Source organism: Clytia hemisphaerica, unplaced genomic scaffold (assembly GCF_902728285.1).
Source record: "Clytia hemisphaerica strain Z4C2 unplaced genomic scaffold, Clytia hemisphaerica genome assembly, whole genome shotgun sequence".
Classification (NCBI taxonomy): Eukaryota; Metazoa; Cnidaria; class Hydrozoa; order Leptothecata; family Clytiidae; genus Clytia; species Clytia hemisphaerica.
In genome coordinates this window covers 806,579-827,616 of record NW_027104328.1, presented here as the reverse complement: position 1 = coordinate 827,616, position 21,038 = coordinate 806,579, and the positions used below count along the sequence as shown (strand labels likewise).

General features: G+C 35.5%; 1 protein-coding gene across 1 annotated transcript; it reads right to left on the bottom strand.

Moving 5' to 3' along the window:
- Positions 1-2,713: 2,713 nt before the first annotated feature.
- LOC136817679 (acetoacetyl-CoA synthetase-like) lies at positions 2,714-19,443 on the bottom strand. The gene is made up of 17 exons (XM_067073996.1): positions 19,293-19,443; positions 19,051-19,154; positions 18,439-18,556; positions 17,917-18,027; positions 17,482-17,579; positions 16,948-17,062; positions 16,239-16,320; positions 15,710-15,851; positions 14,661-14,741; positions 11,416-11,540; positions 10,790-10,854; positions 10,449-10,571; positions 8,477-8,590; positions 7,186-7,311; positions 6,084-6,153; positions 4,195-4,359; positions 2,714-3,674 (listed from the first exon to the last, which is right to left on the bottom strand). Exons 1-17 carry the CDS (start codon positions 19,405-19,407, stop codon positions 3,437-3,439), a joined length of 1,992 nt encoding a protein of 663 aa, XP_066930097.1. The 5' UTR covers positions 19,408-19,443; the 3' UTR covers positions 2,714-3,436.
- Positions 19,444-21,038: the final 1,595 nt, after the last annotated feature.

Below are 21,038 nucleotides of genomic sequence, written 5' to 3'. Positions count from 1 at the left end.
TTTGTTAGTTTTTGATTTTGCGACACTACATCTTTTTGCAGTTGACCACTCAGTGAGTTACAAAAATAGGAGCAAATGAAGTACACCCAAACCTCGCAAGGAAAGACAAGTTTATTTCAAAGCTCAACTTGGTAGTGTGAAGGTTTCGATCACAGACTTGCACTGCAATGGACTTTGTTCGAATCCCAAGCACTTCCAGACAGGGCAATGGGGAAATATGGTGATAGACTCTTTACCTTCATGCTTCACTCATATATCATTCTCTCTCAATCCGGCTGATAATCGGTTGACGTCAAATGAGCTTAGTAAAGCTCAAATTGTAGAAGTAGAACGATAAACTCGGTATTCATACATCAGCTTTGCTGCTTTTTGAAAATGACGAAATGAAAATGGAATTCAACCCTTACAGTTCGGTTGATCAAGAATTAGAATTACACACTCCTGTCTCACAGCCCCGATGGAACTTTTTTCCTCAATGGAGATAAAAATTCCTATTGAAATCTCAATGGGGGATAGAAATTCTATTGTTCCAAGGTTAAAAAACTCAGTGGAGATTGTTTTTGAGTACAATTTTTAAACATTTAATTTCGAGTGGGGATGAAATACCCATAAGTCAATTTTCCAGTGGGGCTAAAATTCCAGGGTATTTTCCTACCGGGGAGGAAATTTTCGCCAAATTTTCTTGTGAGGCTGGGATCCCAGCGGGTCTGCGGCACAGGGGTCTAAATATCTTGGAAAGGCAACGAAAAATTGTTGCATTAGACAAAGGCCCGTTCGGGTCTGTCCTATTCTCTAAATTAGCAGAGTGTATAGATGCAGTATCTGCATTTTTTGAAAACATTCCTTTAGAACAATGATCGAAAACGGTGACACATTTTTCCTGTGTCAAATCTATGAGGGTTACATAAGACATTGTTGATTAGTTGTTATGCTTTGCTCGTGAAAGATGAGCAATTTGGCTAATAGCGAAAGGAAATAATCAAAATAAAATTACTTCTATCCGTTTTGAGCCTTTTTTCAATTAGTGTTTTGAAAACATCACTGTTTCGTTAGATTGTGGTCTGAAAGATTTTTAAGAATTTATTACGCTTACTCATTGTACATTGGCAACCCAAAGGCAGGGAGCCTTTTCATCTACCGTTGTTTTGTATAAGATTCCCATTTCTGCACTAAGATTCCTTTCAAACAAACCCTTCCCAATCTCATGCCGGTTATCCCATCAGGAAAAATAGAGGAAAGATTCCGGAAAAGTTACAAGAATCTTACTCTCGGGTACCTAATAGCCGTCCCCCCTGCTAATTAACTTATTAAGTTTTGAGATTTTTTCCAACCCCACCCCCCCCCCCCCCCCGCTTATTCCAAATCCCCCGGCGATTAGGTACCCGAAAGTAGTTAGGAAATAAGAATCTTATACAAAACGACGGTAACTGTCTACCTGAAAGTAGGGTAGGGCGTTGCACAGGGCTCCCAGGCCGACATTGATAAGGAAAAATGAGACAAATTTTGACCAAAATATAACGCATTTTTGAACAGAATTAGGCACGTTAAAAAGAAGGAAAAATAGTACAAAGCTTTTTTCAAGCGACTTTCACAATACGAGTACATTGTTATACTAGAAAATTAGGACGTCTGATAGCCCTGCATACTATGGATTTCTCCACTACACATTTTACGAATGTTTTAAAAAAAAGCAAAAATACTTTAAGAACCAAATTTGGCGAGGAAATGTCGTCAAAAATCGCCAACCACACAAAAATTAGGTTCTTAAGATCCCAGTTGCACCCCTGTCTCACAGCCCCGGTGAAACCTTTTTTTCCACATCGGGGATAAAATTTTCTTTCGAAATCTCAATGGGGATAGAAATTCTTTTGTTCCAATGTTATAAAAATCCAATGGGGATGGTCTTGGAGTGCAATTTCAAACATTTAATTTCAAATAAGGATGAAATCAAAGTCAATTCCCAGTGGGGCACATATTTTTCTCACCGGGGACGAAATTTTTGACAAATTTTCCAGTGGGACTAGGACCCCAGCGGGTTTGTGACACAGGGGTCCAATCTTATTGTTAAGAGCAAGAACACTCATAGAAAATTAAAAAAAGACAAAATTTAATCAACAAATAACAATGTCTAAATAAAAAACAATACATTCATTATATATAAATAATACTAAGCTAAAAAAAATCAAAATTAAAATAATTTTCGGAACAATCAATCTAAAGACACTGTTTTGACAAAAGTAAAAATACATTTTCAGCATAATAAGAACTTAAGAATGAAGCTTGATGTAATGTTTTGAAATCCCGAATGCCTAAAACTAAAAAAAGTGTGAATTACCCACACGATGAAATTCAATATACTGTAATGACTTACAAAAATAAAGTTTAAATATTAATTCGTAATAAACGTCCCTTTCCACAACTGAGAAAATTTACCAAATAACGAAAAAACATTGTATATATAGACGTCGTTCACATGACTAAAAATTAGTCCCTTACAAAATCAACAGTTATACTGTGAACTTTTATTTTTGATTTTGAGATTAGGCACTTTTCACACAGAGGAAAAATCAATGTTTTCATACGACAAAAAGGCCAAACTCACAAACAGAGTATTTTCAATTTTAACCAAGACACTTGTTTTGAGATAGACGATGCTATCGTCCGTTTATAGTAAATGCGAGAAAGAATTAGGGCGTCAGGGCGGTTTACGGGAAAAAAAGTGGCGGTAGATTTTTGGAACATCTCCGCCACTGCTTACTCCACCCGAATTTATCACGCCTCTCCTAAACTATTCCCTTTTTAGTGATCTTGTGTAGACGATAGGATCGTCTAGTTTTGAGATTGAACCTTTGTCAGGTGAACGAAGAATTTTGGTCTTTAGATAATACCTAAAATTATACATACCTGACAGGAATTCGAATAAATGTCTCTAAAATCACCAAGATGAATTCTTGATAAGATATATGCAAGAACTTTCACGGAATTTATTTTCTCGAAGACGAGTTCGCAAATACCGCGGAAAAATTTCTATCCTTTTAACCCTTAAAGTAGATTAAAATTACAATTTTAGGATGATAGATTGGCAGCCATAACCGTGAAATAAACACCTTATAAATACGTTAGAAGTTACGATGGGGGCCATCCATATAGTACGTACGCAGTGGAGGGGGGAGAGGGGGTTTAGCAAAAGCGTACATCTATTGTTTAAATGACATCACTTCTATTGTTCTCTGCGTACAAGGGGGGAGGGGGTGTCAAATTTTTGGAAAATCTTTGCGTACGTACTATATGGACGGCCCCATGGTATAAATCAAGCTTCGAAACCCCAGGACAAAAAATCGTTAAAGGGAAACATACAAACGTTTCATCGTATATGATAAATAATTTGGCAAATAATTTTACCGATAAAATACTGTTCTAGAGGAGTAAGCATCCATTATTTGACTTTCAACTCCGGTATATTATAGTACTGGTCCAACGATTCAGGGTTACTGAAAGCACCCCTCTGTTTAATATCTTCTCCATTCAAAATCCTTTTGACGGCAACTTCGACTTTCTTTCCCGACGCCGTGTAAGGGATGTCGGTACATTGAAGTATGATCTCCGGTACGTGTCGGGCGGAGAGTTGTTGACGAATAAGCCCGCGTACTTTCTTAACAAGCTCGCTGGTGAAACTGAAAAGTGAGAAACAAGATTCGGTTCAAAGTCTAGGGAGAGAAAAGGCGCGTGCGCAATCACGAGACTTAAACCGCACTTGTTTTGATTGCGTACTGTTTTGTACAGTAAATATCTTTTTAATTCGTATATTCGTATATTCAGTAGCAGAAGTACGTATAAAGTTTACATCTAAAATATAAAATCTACAATGCTTCTACGTTTCTACTGATACTCCAGAACTATTAAGTGCTAAGAAGATTTTACAATCCGTTTGCCCTTTCCAAATTCTAAAATTACCTTATTCTCTGACCCTTCCCCGGAGAGATCAAATCTCCGCACATGGAAGTTTATTTAATACTCCACAAAATACATCTGCATTTGGGGTGTGCGAACATTCGTCTCTAGCTTCGGACTTTAAACTCAATGGTCCACAGGATAACAAATTCTCTATTTTTATCAATGAATAATACTATAGGGAACCTAAAGGGGCCTTTTTGAGACGAAAATGGTTGTCAAACCTCTCATTATAAAGATTACCTATATCCTTCGCTCATTTTTATGAAGAGCACAACGCGTTCACCACTTTTCGTCTCCTGTCCGACACAAAGAGCGTCCGATATTTCTTCAAAATTAGTTGGGCTGACGATATTGTAGATTTCGGCACTTCCGAACCGAACACCATTTGGATTCAATGTTCCATCACTGGAAACGCAATCGAAAAAAGAAAATTCAAAAATTATTGTAAGTTCAAGCTTAACAATCCTATCGTCTGTAAGAGGAGTAACTACGGAGGCGGGATAAATTTGAAAATGGAGTTTAGCCCGGGGCCATAGCTTCAGCCAGGTTTCTAGCTCCCCCCAACAAAGTAAGGTCCCCCCAACAATTTAGCTCCCCCCAAAAAATTGCCTTGTGCTAGGCCCCCTAACACTTGGGGAAAAAACAAAAATATTTTCCACCCGCCCCCGTAGAGAGAAGTCAATAAAAAATATATGTGAGTACGGTACTGATAAATGAAAACTAAATTTTACTTGTATTAATATTTATGTTCACAAATCTTTTGCTTTTTATATTCGATTTAACAGTAAGATAAGACATCTTTTAGAATTAGCTGAACAGCCCCTAGTCTAGCAAGCTAGACGACTAATTTATACATAGTAGTTAGAAATAAAGCAAAAAGTAATGAATGGAACAATTTTAGTCGTCTAGAAACCTTTGTGCACTAACTCCAAACAAAAGAAAAGTGTCAATATTGCAATTATAATTTTTTCCTGCTCAAAATAATTCTCGAGAAAAAAAATATGTGTGGATTTGTGTATTGAAAGTTTTTCATTTGAGTTGATTTCGTTTTGAGAGTTTGTTGTTGCTTGATAAATTGTTTTCTCGCTACGCAAGTTTCTGCGTAGCTAGCCCCTGTATCTATAAGGCTGGAACACCGGATTCTTCCAGTCGTTTATACAAACTAAATCCCGTATTATTATTATTATTATTATTATTGTTAGTATTGGTATTATTAGTATTACACGCATTATAAACGACTCCAGTCTAAACAGCCCCCAGAGTCTCAGTCAGATTATCTAGGTTCCCCCCAACAATCTAGGTCCCCCCAAATATTTTGGTAATTTTAGCCCCCAGGCTCTTTAAAGGCCAAAATATTTCTTAGCCCCCCCCAAAAAGTAAGGGGGGGCTGAAGCTATGGGGGCGGAGTAAACAGTGGCGGAGGTGTTTACAGCGTTTAATCCATACTCTACCACTACTATTATTTTTTTCGTAAACTGCCTTAAATTGTGTGCATGTATTTTTCCCGCGTTTACCATCCCTTTCACCAAAGAAATATAAGAGTAGATTTGGATTATGTAATAAGTCTTGATGCTGCTTGATGTTGGCCAAGTTTTGATTACTCTTTACTATTAAAATCGTTGTAAAGATTATCCCTTTGCTTTCACGGACGATAGCATCATCTAGCTTTACCTCCAAGGAGATTCTGAGGGCTCAATATTTGTATTCTGTTAGAGGACCTACTAAATAGACGTTTGGTAACGATACCTACATATTTATGTGAAGCCCAAAGGGCTAGGTAGAGTGCTTTGGCTTTAAAGTGTGCCGTGGTTAGTAGGTAGGAAATCCTATCTAGATCACATGACGTTACAATAGAATTTCAACGCTTGTCTAATCAGAAGCTTTGCGGGTATTCGAAAACAATAGCAACAATATTTTTCATAATACTCAACGAATTAAATGTTGAGCGAACATTCGAAAGGTGCAGTAAGTACGGTATTGATGAAAACTGTGTGATTCCGATCACAAAACAAAGAGCGTTACAGTAAGTGTATCCAAAAAACCTCATTTTTCACTAAAATTAGAGATCCGAGTTCACTGTTAGTGTCACGGCCAAAAGTTTCAAACCAACATAAAGACAAATGACAAACCTTCGACCAAGCATGACGATACCACCAGTCTGAGATGAAATTTCACAAAAATCACCATGGCTCCACACACCTTAAGATAAAAATTTATTCGGGACTTTAGAGTAATTATTTTTACCTTCTCAAATAATCATAAGTAGTACTAGTAGGACACACTACATAACTTTCTGACATCGATGCTTTTCTGCCTACCTTATCGGCCCTTTTTACACCGGTGTAGCGGTAAATTAAGACTCCGGGAGATTAGGACTTCAAAGTCATGATTTGCTGGGATATTATGACTTCAAAAGTCCTGATCTCCCAGGAAATTTAGATCGATACGGGAAAGTAAGACTCAAACAAAATTCGTCTTTCCAGGTAGAAGAGTCCTATTTTCCCGGTGAAACATGACTTCGCCAATTAAAATCTAATTAAAGCCTTTTTATTGCTAAAAAACCTGAAAGAACTCACCCCACCGTCTTTGTGACTTTTGAAAGTCGTGGTTTCGAATGTGTTTTTTTTGTCAGTAAATTCAAGAGTGTTAGTTAGATGCCTGGGGTAGGAGTATTTCCCTCCCCGATCTTAATTTACCGGGCATTTAGGACACGAGGGGTCCTAATCTCCCGGGTCTTAATTTACCGTGACACCGGTCCTTATTGCCGTTAGTTTTTCGTCACTGGCGTAATGAGAGCTGGCGTAATGAGGGCCGGTGTATAGGGATTGGAATTAAATTAGGACCGGTCTAAAAATATTTAAAAATGAGCTTCGGCGTAATAAGAGCTGGCATAAAAGAAGCCGGTGCTGAATCAGGGCCGGCGTAAAAAGGGCCCAAAAAAGATTTCTCCAGACTGAGCTTTAGATATTAGATTAAGCGAACCGCGGTGATGTGGTAGAGCATCCGGCTACGGTTCGCAAGGTTGTGGGTTCAACCCCCAGCCGGGTCATACCAAAGATTCTCAAAATAGTACTCCATGCCTTTCTGCTTGATGCTGAGCAATTAAGAGAAGGATCGATGGTAAGTGGAGCAATCCAGGGAGAAAGAGTGGTGCCCTTCCTACCTTCAGGTAGATAGCTATCGAAAGAGGAATAGAATACCAAGAAATAAGTAAGGTTAAAAAAAATCTACCTTTAAATTTGTTGAAGTAGGATTTGTGATATCTTTTACCCTCTTGATCGTTCCAAAAACAGACGGGCATTGATGGGAACGGTTTGGTGCACACAAGCTCTCCTGATGTTCCGTATACTGCATCACCTGGTCAAAAGAATAAATACATTAAAGGAAGAAATTTTGGCGGAAAGAAAATTTGGCCAAAATCCGCCAAATTAAGTTCCCGCCAAAATATATATTTTCCGCCGTCCGCCAAATTAAAGTCTCGCCAAATTTAATTTATATAACGTACCGCCAGATTTCGTCCTATTTCAGGCTCCAAAATCGGGTTTTCAACGATTTTGCTATCAATTTCGACCCTGAATATCCTGCAACCGCCAAATTAAATTCCATCTGAAAAAACTTTTTCGGCCATCCGCCAAATTAAATTCCCGCCAAAATTTCTTCCTTTAATGTACATGATTTTTCCTATTAGCAGATTTATGTAACAAAGTCACGAATAAACGTCGAGTAAAGCTCTCATACTTTGGACATTTTGATAAAAAATATGTTTATGTACGCATTTTTTGGCCAATCAAAGCTTTACTCGGCGTTTTTCGTGACTTTTCATATAAATCTGCTGATGGGAAATTGGTGTATTAATTGATACATGAGCCATTTACCGTTTCTTTAAATGTGCCGGAATTGGTAGTTCGGAAAATCTTTCATGTTTATCGTTGACTTCATTTTAAAGATAGTCTTTGATGAAGTTGAATTTTACCTAACTGCCATTTTTTCATCGTCTGGCAAAACCATGGTTAGCACCCGGGTTTCTAATTCTTATTTTGTTGCTTACTACAGGCTTAATAATTCATTACTAATCACTATAGATTTGGAAAGATGAAAACTGTCAAAGGAAAAAGCACGCAAATTTGGCACATTTTTGTACCTCGTTGGAGGTTAAGGGAATCTATACCTCTTAAGAAATTCTTAAAATTGTTTAAGGTGACCTCCCAAAGAAATGTTAGCAACATCGTACAACTAAGCACGAAAAGTACTTGCTATAGAAGTGAGAAAAAGAAGTGACATGATCATACATTGTGCCCCAAGAAAGCGAACAAATTTTTATATAGAGTAAAATCATCATAACTCATCATCTTAACTGGACTTAGATAAATTTAAAATTCTCTGTTCAATCAATAAATATTCTATTCCCAAGATGATTGAATAGGTTTGTGAGATAGAAATATTTAGTAAACAAAAAATTTATGAGGATTTTAAAGATTTGTCCCCTTTTTTTCAGGACACACTGTATTTCGAGAGTCCATACCATTTTCGTCCCAGCTTTCCATTGCCATTCCCAGGTTTCGACTTTGGATTTCGCCCTTGTATACAGGGATCATGGGATTTTGACCAGCAAAGCATGATATAATGTCTGTGCCACCTGAAAAAGAGTTTAGATAAAATAATTATTTAGATAAGCAAGGTAACTTCTCTTGGGTACCTAAAAACAAAAACATCTCTAAGGGGGGGGCAATTACCGTGGGGTTGGAAGTTTTACCTCTAAATACCCCCCCCCCCAAATGAGGTAATTATAGACTAAAACCATATTTTCAAAAATTTAAAAATGAGGGAGGGGTCCTATCAAGCTCCGGGGTGGATATGGAAAAATCGTGAAATCAATATGGGGGTGTTTAATAATTAGGCTTCTAAGAGAAAGAAACCAAATTTTGGAGGGATTTATACAGAAGCCGAGAAGGGACATCCAAACTTTCTTTTTTGTCGACTTTTTTTCTTTTTTGACCGACTTTTTTTCTTTTTTTGCCGACTTTTTTTCTTTTTTGTCGACTTTTTTTCTTTTTTTGCTGACTTTTTTTCTTTTTTGTCGACTTTTTTTCTTTTTTTGCTGACTTTTTTTCTTTTTTTGCCGACTTTTTTTCTTTTTTTGATTTGAAGACTTTTTTTCTTTTTTTGAAAACATTTTTTCTTTTTTTCAAAAAACCCCCGGGTTTAAAAATGGTATGGTTTGTTATGTTTTAGTGTCTAGATCTCGAGATAAAAGTTAAATTTAAAACTAGCAAGTAGCTGTCGCTATGAATGCCCCGCAGAGCTTCCTTTCGAAATATCCCTAAGTAAGCAAATTAACGCATGTGTAGATTTTAAATTCGTTTAATCGATAAAATTTAAGTTGGAAGAAAGCTTGGTTTCAACTTTACTTTTGAGATGACATGCGATAGACGGTCGCTCACATCTCAAAGAGAGAAGTTATCGCTCACATGTTATCACAGTGGAAACGCTAAAAATTCTGAAATTGATTTGATTCTTATAAAGTAGATGCTTATAATGAAAATAAATATGCTCAATTTTTTCGCTATCTTTTGTTTACTTTGTAAGAACTGATTACCGAAAGGCATATTGCCTTCAATCAAGAGTTATTGATTTGATTCTTATAAAGAAAATGCTTACAATGAAAATAAATAGGTTCATCTTTTTCACCATCCTTTGTTTACTTTGTGAGAACTAATTACCGAAAGGCATATTGCCTTCAATCGAAAGTTATTGATTTGATTCTTATAAAGTAGATGCTTATAATAAAAATAATTATGCTCATCTTTTTCGCCATCCTTTGTTTACTTTGTGAGAACTAATTACCGAAAGGCATATTGCCTTCAATCGAAAGTTATTGATTTGATTCTTATAAAGTAGATGCTTATAATAAAAATAATTATGCTCATCTTTTTCGCCATACTTTGTTTACTTTGTAGTAAGAACTAATTACCGAAAGGCATATTGCCTTCAATCAAGAGATATTGATTTGATTCTTATAAAGTACCAAGTAGCAACAAAAAAGATATAATATTAGGTGCGCGCGAACATTTTTCAATCAACCGCGGCGGCCCGCTCAGAATCGGAAGAAACAACATGAATCTGAATCTGAATATTTTTTCTGGCGAGCAAGTCCGCTACGTGAAGTAACAAAAGCCCCTGCGGGGCAAAAAACCTTTTTTGAAAAAAAGAAAGTCCGCAAAAAAAATAAAAAGGTTTCAAAAATAAGAAAAAAAGTTTTCAAAAAAAGAAAAAAAGTTTTCAAAAAAAGAAAAAAAGTTGACAAAAAAGAAAAAAAGTCAACAAAAAAAGAAAATAAGTCGACAAAAAAAGAAAAAAAGTCGACAAAAAAAGAAAGTTTGGATGTCCCCTCTCGGCTTCCGTAGATTTATTATTCCGAGGGCTTGATTTTCCGACTAAAATTTCTTTCTTCAAAGTTTAAGAAATTCAAAAAATAGTTGATGAGGTTAACGCACCTGTGATTGAACCGAGAAGAATATCATTTTTGATGTGTTTGTAAACGAATTCATAACTTGTTGGTTTGAGAGGTGAACCAGTCGACAAGATGGTGTGCAGCGAATCCAAATTGTGTGTTTCCGCTATAATCGAGATCGAGTGGTTTAACTTTTCATGTAAATTCTTTCATTTTTGCAGGGAAGATTTCCATGGAAGACATTGCTTTCGGATCTTAGTGGGGATGGGCGTTACGAGAGAAGGCTGGAATCGTTCCTAGCTTGAAGGTTTTTGACGAAATTGAGCATTGTGTTTTTATAAAATTGTTCTTTTAAATGAAAAATATTTATTCCTATTTCAATACCTGGATGTATGTTTTTCTCTTCGAGAGCTTCAATCCATCGGGCTCCTGTGCCTAATATTGTGATCCTGAAAGAAACAAATGGACGAGTATTTAAATATGAGAGCTACGAACAATTCCAACCTTCGCTCGTAACGCACTTCCACACTCTTTTGTTTTTGTAAAGATATTTTAATTACCTAAAGCTCTTTTTAAGATCCGAAAGCAATGTTTTTCGTGAAAATTAGTTCCGCTAAAGTAAAATGAATGCAATGAATGCAATAATGCAGGGTGTAAATTCTTTATTTCTCCCATTTCCTTATTCCATTCCAAAGTTTTGCGATCGAAGCTTCTCCGCTTGATGATAGAATATGTAAAGTGTAGGAAGATCACCGACGGCCAAGGTTTCAATACACAACAAAGGTACTTTAACATAACATTGTTGGGGATTTGCCACGTGAATCCATACATAATGTTGAATATACTTTGCACGGGGTCAGTTAACCTATAAATAAGAACCTTCCAATGCGATCCTACTTTTCTGGCATATCTAGGGTGCCACTTCCAAAAAACTCCAATCAAAAATTCTGGTTGGTTGGGATTGAAAATCTACCTCCGGGTTTTATACAAGCCAAGTGGGTGTTACTCACTTTAACTCTTGGATGAGATCCCACAACACATTGGGTGTAGGTTGAAAAGGTGAGCCATCATACAGAACGACTGATGCTCCGGTCGCTAAGAATGACACCATCCAGTTCCACATCATCCATCCAGTCTAGACCAAAAGAATGTGAAAAAGAGTGTACACAGGCTAATACTTTAGAGTAATTGGGCTGTTCCAGGAAAATATTTTACCTTCTATGTCAAGGAGGTTTTTTTGGGGAAAGGTGACACCCTGGATTTGTTTCGCAATTTTTCAGGACCCCTTGGATTTTTTTCTCATTTTTGGACCACCCTGGATTTTCAACTTCGTTTTACAACACCCCTGGATTTTCAACTTCATTTTACTGACCACTCTGGAGTTTTTCACTTCACTCTACTGACCACCCTAGATTTTTCTACCTCATTTTACTGACCGCCATGGACGTCACACCTCCTCAACATAGTATTTCTGGAATAGCCGATTACTAGTCGTGTTAAAACTCGTCAAAAATCGTCGTCTTGTACGGGTCAAGATTTGCAGCATTTCAGGTTTGAAATCGTAAGCAAATTGAATTTAGGTGATGGTTTGATTTCTATTTTTGGCCCAGCGCTAGCGATAGGGCCTTTCATTTGCAACTTTCCGTCCGTGTCCGTCTGCTGTCTGTCCGTCTGCTGTCTGTCGGTCCGTTTTGGTAAAAACGGCGCTTAAAACCAGTAACACACTTTTTAATTTTGAGAGGGAAAAGCTTGCTAAAGTCGGATACTGGCTATAAAAGATATATTTTCTGATTCCGCGCTCCTTCAATACAATTTTCAAAACAAAACAAGATGGCGGTCGAAGCGAGGAGGTTGATTCATACTTTCTTGAACATTTTCTTTGCTTTAGTGGTCAAGAGACTTTCAAACCAAAGAAATTTTGTAATGATTTTTCTGTATAAACCTTTTTCAACATTCTGCCATATCTTATAGTCTTTGCTCAAGTTTTCATAAAGTTTTATGAGTGAAAATTCTACCTTAAATCACTTTCATTTTTAGTTTCTTGTTTTCAAAAAGACTTTATTTTTAGGAAATATGGCTTCGGATATAGAAATAAATAAACTGAAATGCAGCTGATGTGTAAAATTGAATAAGATTGGAACTTTTTTCTTGATGCTACATAAGAAAACAGTCACTTCTGGATCTGTCGCTGGGATCTGTCGCTGAACGAACAAAACAACGGTGGTCAGTGGTTGGACGTGGTATAATTTTCAAACTCAACACATAATTATTTCAAGTAAACTGATTCTGGAATTTGGTAATGGACACTAAAATGGAGCTCATGTGTAAATTGGAACAAGATTGGAACTTTTTCCATGATGCTACACGTGAAAATAGTTGTTATTTCTGGATCTGTCTCTTTTGACAAATTGGTGGCTTGGTTTTTTAAACTCGACACAGAATTATTTCGAATAAACTGATTATGGAATTATGTTAATGGAGACTAAAATGCAGCTCATGTCTAAATTTGAACAAGATTGGGACTTTTTTCATGATTCTACACGTATATTAAATAAATAAAAATGGTCATTTCTGGATCTGTCGCATTAAACGCCAAACGGTCGGTAGCTTGATTTTTCAAACTCGACTCACATAATAGTTTAAAGTATAAACTGATTCTGGAATTTGTTAACGGACACTAAAATGCAGCTTATGGGTAAATTTGAACTAGATTGAAACATTTTTCATCGTTACAACGCATGAACGGTGAAAATGGTCATTTCAAGATCTGTCACATTAACTGTTAACTCACATTAACCACATGAATTTTATTAGCCTGGATATGCAGACCGTAAACTATTTCATCGTCTATTTTTTTCATAGTATAAGAAAGCCACGGCTGGAATGATGACGCTATTGTTTTTTGTCGTAAATGGATGTTCTATCTGTGTCTCCGTGGTTTATAAGAACTAAGTCGAAGGTAACAAAATCCTTAACCTTAAAAGTGTTCATAATATTCAATTGAAGAACAATTACTTTTCAAGTTTCATTTTTCTCACTATCCTCTCTCTTTACCTTATTTGAAGTTTATTTTTATAAATTCCAAATAAATTTTAAAAAATTTAGGACCAAATAACACACATTTTATTTAAAAGAACTAATTTTCAAATGTTAAACTTTGAATACTTGCTGTCGCCTCAATACTGTTGTTTTTCGAATGGAATTTTCACAGAATGCAGCTTGAATATTTATTTACTAATACCAGTAATAATTTTTCAGAATAATCAGGAAGGCATTTCGAGGCACTCAATTTTCTTCAAGTTCTTAAAAGCACTGTCATTCTGACGTTCTAGTACTTTTAAATCAAGAGTCTTTTCTTTTACTTTGATGTTATGAATGTGCGAAGTGCGAATTATCAAGAGATTTGGGTTTATGAGCAAAATTACGTCTAACGAGGGAGTTTTTTAAAAGTCAAATCAAGTTAACAATGGAAATTGTCACTGAACCATAAAAAAATTCGTTCCTACGACATAGATAGAACAACAGAAATTCAGCTGTACTCATTCCAGCCGCGGCTTTCTTATACTATGTTTTTTTAAGATTACTTTTCTGGTTTACGGTCTGGTCCAACTAACATGCCTGCAGGGATATTTCTCCCTGCATATGTGAGTGCACCTAATTGGTTAAAAAGCGCCCACTCACTATATATTCGTGGGTGTGTTTTAATATATATCTATGGGCGCGCATAATTTATGGAAATTTTCCACCATGGACATTTTTATTCCAACCCCCCCCCCGCTTATTAAGTTTTGAGATTTTTTCCAACCCCACCCCCGCTTATTGCAAACCCCCCAGCTATTAGGTACATGAGAGTATTCAACCGGGTGAACCTGCGACTGTAGACCCGTTTGGTAGGAGACCATTCAATAAAATTTCAAGCGCCTAACCAATGAGAAGTACAGCGGTGATTTTGGAAAAAATTTTCCAGTCTTCACTTTGATCCATGTCAACAGGGTCATACATTTTGCACGCTCGTTTTCAACACGTTACTTTTTGCTGGGCCTTCACGCCCAACGGGCTTCTTGTTTGTTTTTTCATTTATTAACTTTTGACACGTGTTCTTGACTTTTATTAACACGACAATGCTAACATTGAGATAAGGCTGGAATCTTTTCGGGCTAGAAGCAAACGCAATTTTAAACACGACCAAGCTTTGTTATCTACTTTTCCGATTTAGGAAATCACTATAATGGCAACAATAACAAAAAGGACTTACGGTTGTGTAATAAAGCATGATATCTTTTTTGGTTGTGTTTCCATGTAAGATGTGTTCTTTTAAATGTTGGATCAGTGTTCCCTACAAGCACAGATATATTCTTTTACACACTAGCTAGGCCAACTGTGGATCTGTGGATTTCCAGTGGAAGTGTGTCCAGTTTCGAAGTCGACTAGTTCGCCATGTTGTTTTCTATTTTACCTTTGATTTTCGAACGTTCGAATTTCACGTTGTTGACGACCAGAATTGAAAACAAGATGGCGGACATGTCAGCTCTAAACATGGACACGCTTCCTATATACGGGTAGCCCGATCCAGTCCAGTAGTTAGAGATCAGTGCCTGCAATATTGGGCAGACTTCAACTTTGCGGGAATTAAATTTCGGCGATTTTAAGTCCCAGTAAAAATTTCAAAAGCAAAGAAGTGTTCAATAACCAAACAGTTTGACGGCAATTATTCAGGTCGTATAAAATCATGAAAGTATTTGGTCAAAAGAAATAACAGGTTACAAATCTTTTTTAAAAAAAGTACTGCTCTTGCTAATTCAGACTCAAATGGGAAGTTTGGTTCATTCGAATTACAGAGGTATTAAAATGTAGAGAGTATTTTACGAGGGTTTCCTCTTGACGGGAACCGAGAGTAAGTTCGAATTATAGAAAGATTCGAATTATAGAAGTTCGAACTATCGAGAGTCCACTACAAGATAAGGGAAGAATTTTTGGCGGGAATTCAATTTGGCGGATTGCCGGAAAAAAATTTTCAGAGGGAATTTAATTTGGTGGATGAAGGACATTTTCTTCCAAAAAAACGCCATTAAAAAAGGAAAAAATCTGTTTTAAGGCCTGAAAGAGCAAATACTTTGGGGAATTTAAATATTGATTTAAACTTAATGGGAATTCGGCGAATGGGTAAAAATTAAATTTGACCGTAATTTAATTTGGCGGATTCTTAACAAATCTACCAAATCCACCAAATTTACTTCTTCAAATTATTTCCCTTAAGGAAAGTACAGTTACATAATGAATCAAAAATGGATTTTCAAAACTTACACCAACGGAATGAACCATACATTTTGGAGGACCAGTCGTCCCCGAAGAATACATGATAAACAATGGATGGTTGAAGGGGACTTGAGCAAATTCCAACGTTGGATTCGTGTCTGACAGCTCCAGGAACTTTGACATGAACATGCTATGAAAAAAATTATAAAATGATTTATTTGATAAACAGTAGGTTAGCACCTTTGGAATTTATCTTCAGTCTCCATAATCCAGACTGCAGCTCTGTGGATATTTTTCTCGGTAGGACACGTTCTGCTTTTAGAAGGGATTTTTTAGATTTTTTCTTTGTTTTCTGTAGGGATTGTAAACACAACGATATATACCCACTATTTTCTTTTGGGTGATAAAAGAGAATAGAAAAAAAAAAAAGGACAAAATCAGTCTACGAAGAAATGGATCATTTGGCTTAAGTTCTGCCACAGTCATAATCTTTTGGTCAACCAACCCTTTCCAAATTTTTTACCATAATTTAGTAAAGATCCCCCGTCATACCTGAATTTTTGAGCAGGGAACCTACCTGTTAGGAATATTGGTTATATCAAGAGCTTTTTCACTTTGTACGTATGGTAAGATAATGACATTTGATAAATCTGGTAGTCCTGAAAACGAAAAAATGAAGAAAATATCAGCACGAAAAGAGATAGTTAGAGACCACTCAAACTTTATAAATCAAATAAAGATCTTTTCGATAAATCGTAGCCTTCTCTATCTTTGAAGTTAGCTCGGTGAAGAGACCTCACCTTGTTTCTAGAAAGATTAAGGATACACCTGGATACACAGGAGAGTCTTCTGAGAACTTTCAAAATTTTCCACTTAAACAAAAGAAAAAGTGACATATTGGGTGGGATTTTTTTAAAATTCTTGGAATAGACTATAGAGTCTACTTCTAACTGAATTTTGATTTCACATGGTTTTGAGACTAGAAGATTCCATCACCTTGAAAATTTTCACTTATAGTTCTCAAAAATTCTATGAAAACACCAAAGTAAAAAAATATCTTGGAAACCCCATTAGAAATATTGAGATTTTTAAAAAGTGTGTGACATCACAACGTTTTGCTCAAAAGGGAACCAAAATTAATGGTATGGATTGTATTGGTTGTGTTACAAAGTCAAAAAATGGAGGAGGATATAACCAGGCCACTTATAAATACCATCTTATCTATCAAAAAGCCATAATTCGCCCCCCGGCTAGTACAATAATATAGTTATTATGTACACACTTACCATTAACAACAGCATTTAGTTTTTGTAAATGATCATGTGATTTTCCATTGTATATGACACTATCTACTGAGAAGATGATTTTTGGTTTGATCTGCTGAAATCTGTCCAGAACACCCTGTGAAAATGACAAAAGATCTTAATATTGACTAAAAATTGATCACAGTGAAAACATTAAAGCTATGTATTAAGAAAATAGGCAACCCCTGGAGGAATGCAACCCTTGTTGACCGACAGGAAAAGATAAACTGAACGCATTGACTGGCAAGAGTGGTTTGCAGCCACTACTCGCGTTTTGTAAAAGAAGTGACCCTGGGTGTGACGAAAATGCTAAAGTTTTCTCATATCTTTCAAACTTTTTCAAAAAATTTGCCACTAAAGTACACTATATATAAATGGTATTGATTTTCCTATTTTTGTGTGATGAATCCACTAAAATGACCAAAAAAGGCAATAGAAAAATATTCTTAACATTCAGAAAATCAACTACAGTAAAATACTTTTATCTAAAACATAATAAAAGACAAAACTACTAACTGAGACGCCAAAATCAGGTGAAGTTGAACTCCATACTGCACCAAGACTTGCAGTAGCAAGCATTGCCTCTATTGCTAGTGCATTGTTTGGTATATATCCTAAGTATCAACAAAAAAATGGACGAATAAAATTAATATATAGAAATATGTAAATTTCATTAATTTGATTAAAATTCTCAATCTTAGATTGTAATTTTCGTTTTGATTTCATTAGACATTAGATTAATAACAAAACTTAGAATCTGATATTTCAATCTTCAGCTCAAAAAAGGACTATATCATTCAAAAAGAGATTGCAACCAAGAAAACTTTATTATAAGTAAGGATATGAAGTAGTCGTAAATATGCTGTACAAAAAAAGGTTTCTGACATTCAAAGAAGAATTGCATTTGGGAAAAGTTTATACAGATATGTTGAAGACATAAATATTCTGTACCTACAACACGATCTCCATTTTTGATGCCACATTTTTTCAGGGATGATGCAATTTTAGCAACATTCTTTTTAAGCTCTCCAAAAGTTACTGTTTTTATTGATCTCTTTTCACCTAAAATTTAAATGCAAAGATACTTAGATTATTTTCTAGTTCAATAACTTTATTATTGTGCTAAAGGGAAGTAATTTTTACTGGGATAATTTATTGCGGTTAACAATCACATTTTTATAAAATAAATTTCTCTTGGGAGGGATTTTTTGCATATTTTTACAGCTGATCTTCAATTTGACACTCAAAACATACAAAATGAAGATCGTTTAAAATGCTTCTAATAATTTTATATGACCTATTACTATTAGTGCATTTTGTCACATCCTAAGTTTATTTATATTTGAGGTAGCCAGTTGGACTCTAAACACTTACCAAATGAATGAGTTTAATCTTGATTTTAAAAGTTTACTAAACATTTAAAGTATCTTTTATTTTTTTCTTATAATCAGGATTTCAAGAAATCGTATATACCTGTGATATAGAGAGCAATATCATTGTCTTTTCCTTGCAAAAGATTTTCTGCAAAATTGAGTCTACACCCTATAAACCATTCGGGAATTTCTGGCATAGATTTAGTTTTGTCCAGAACCTACATATAGAAGAGAAAAATATGGATTTTATTTGAGAGGTAAACGGATTTTATAAGCACTAGAACTGTCAATAATTTTCTCTTCACTGAATCTATAATAGAAACAAACGATAAGAGTCTTTCTCACCATAATAAACATTCTTAAAAAAGGAATATGTTAGGGAAATAACCAATTATCCTAGACAAAAAGATTAATAGGGAATTTCCCAAGTAACATTGTTAAGTCAGTCATAAAAACCACATTGCTATGGTGACATTACAACAGTAAAGAAAGAAAAATACATAAAACCACAAAATAGCAATTTAATGACATTTTTAAATGTAAAGCTTATTAAAAAAACAAAAGTTCCACTCAAATCACCCAACAATTAATTAAGATCTAAGTTTAATCTGTATATTTTTTGTTACCTTACTTAATTCAACCAGCCTGATTTCTTTCTAAAAAATTTCAAAGTCATTACATGAACTTAATTTCAGAAAAAGAATATTCTTACTTTTGCGTATGGTTTAGAATATTTCATCTTTGAAAAATGAAAAAATTCTTCCCAAAACATTTCAATTTCTTCAGTAGACCATTTCCATAGTTCATTGTAATTATCTGAAAGATAGAGAAAAAGTATTTGAAACATGACATTATTTTTTTAAGCTAAGACTGCTAACACTGCTTTTAAACCCATAGAAAACACAGTTTTCTGCAACCAAGTTTTCTTACAAAGTGGTAGTGTATTCTATTTACCTGATAACTCCAGTTTGTGTTTTGAGTTGACAAAATTTATGAATTTCTGCATGTTGGTTTCTTCTTTCCAATTCGGTGTCCACATTTGAGTCGCATTAATTTTCATTTTCCCCATCTTTAATCTAAATCTAGTTTTTTGGTGGATGAAAAATCTTAAATTGCAAAGGGAAAGATCGAGAGCATTCAGATATCATCTCCTCTTTCTATAAACATCTTCATACTTAGAAATTTCATTTGTTTTTATTGATTTTTCTTTCTTTTTTATGCCCTTTTAGCGTCTGGTTATCGGACGCTGTCCCTCCTGAAATCACTAAAATTTTGGTAAAAACAGCCTTTTTATAGTGGAAAAACACTAGAAAAAGTGCCCTTCTTGAATACCAATTGACGCTGCCTGTCTTTCTAAAATAAGGCCTGATTATCCAACATAGAACATTCGCGCATCCTTTAATTTTTGTGCATCTTGCAATTTCTAGAATATTTTCTGAATGTTTTTGACAATTTTAAGTGAGTTTTATAGGACCCTGCCAACGCATCCTTTTGCTACATCGGACGCAATAAGTCCGTGTCAGTCCGGTGTTGCATACAGGTAATTTTGGACGCCGGACATTTATGAAACAAAAAATTAAGAAACACTGGACGCACCGGACTGGCCATGTCCGGTGTTTTGATTGTCCGGTGGAAAAAAATATCCTTCTCTGACACCGGTCATCCGACTTCCTTAAGTCCGGTGTAGAAATTGTCCTTATTTTACACCGGTCTTTCGTGTGTCCGGTGTTCGTTAAGTCCGGTGCGTTGGCAGGGTCCTAGTTTTAATCACTTTCAGAGTGTATTCAAGCTAGATTTTACATCCCAGAGGCATATTTGCAATGAATCGAGGTCCCATTTTATTAAAAGAGTCCTAAGATGAGATTTCTACACGTTTAGAACGATTACTAGTTCGCGCACCCTTTAATTCAAGTGCGTGAAAATAGGCCTATTTTGCACACCTTTTATTTTCACGGACTATTCTGCGCGAAAATAAAAGGGGCACGAAAATTAATGGAATTACATAAGGTAATTTAAAAAGGAAACTTTTTTATGTTTCACTTTTTTTTACCGTTATAGGCTCTCTAATTTTGGACTATCTGACAAAACATGGGACACCAATTCAGCTGCCACCATTTCACCAAACCTCCAAAGTGATTATAAATAACTTAACAACAAATCATAGATAGCAAATGATGTGAATATGTGACTTCACCAAACCAAGTAGGCTTTCACACCTCAAAAGGAACAAATTTTTGCGATGAGAAACACGTTAAATGTGATGACGCCCATGCCATTGTTTGCGCAAGCATCGTTCTTCTGCGGAAAATTGTGAGATGTGTTATCAACACTCACAAATTTGTTTTGATAACTCCACCACGTATACAGTCCCCAAAGAAATATCAACCAACCCAAGATTTGACCAATAGTGACCAATCCGTTACCAGACGTAATTAATCAAACCAATCGAAAGGTATTTTAAATCGAACTTTGTCGAACTTAATCAAACTTTGTTGGTTGATTAATGTTCGACTAAGTTCGGTTGTCGAACTTTAAACGAATACTCACAAATTTCTCAAAATACAAAGTTCGATTAAGTTTGATTACTGAAATCGAACTTAATCGAACTTTTTTTAAAGAGACCTCGACAGTTCGATTAGTTCAATTACATTATTCGAACTTAATCGAACTAATCGAACTTAATCGAACTTTGTCAAGTTT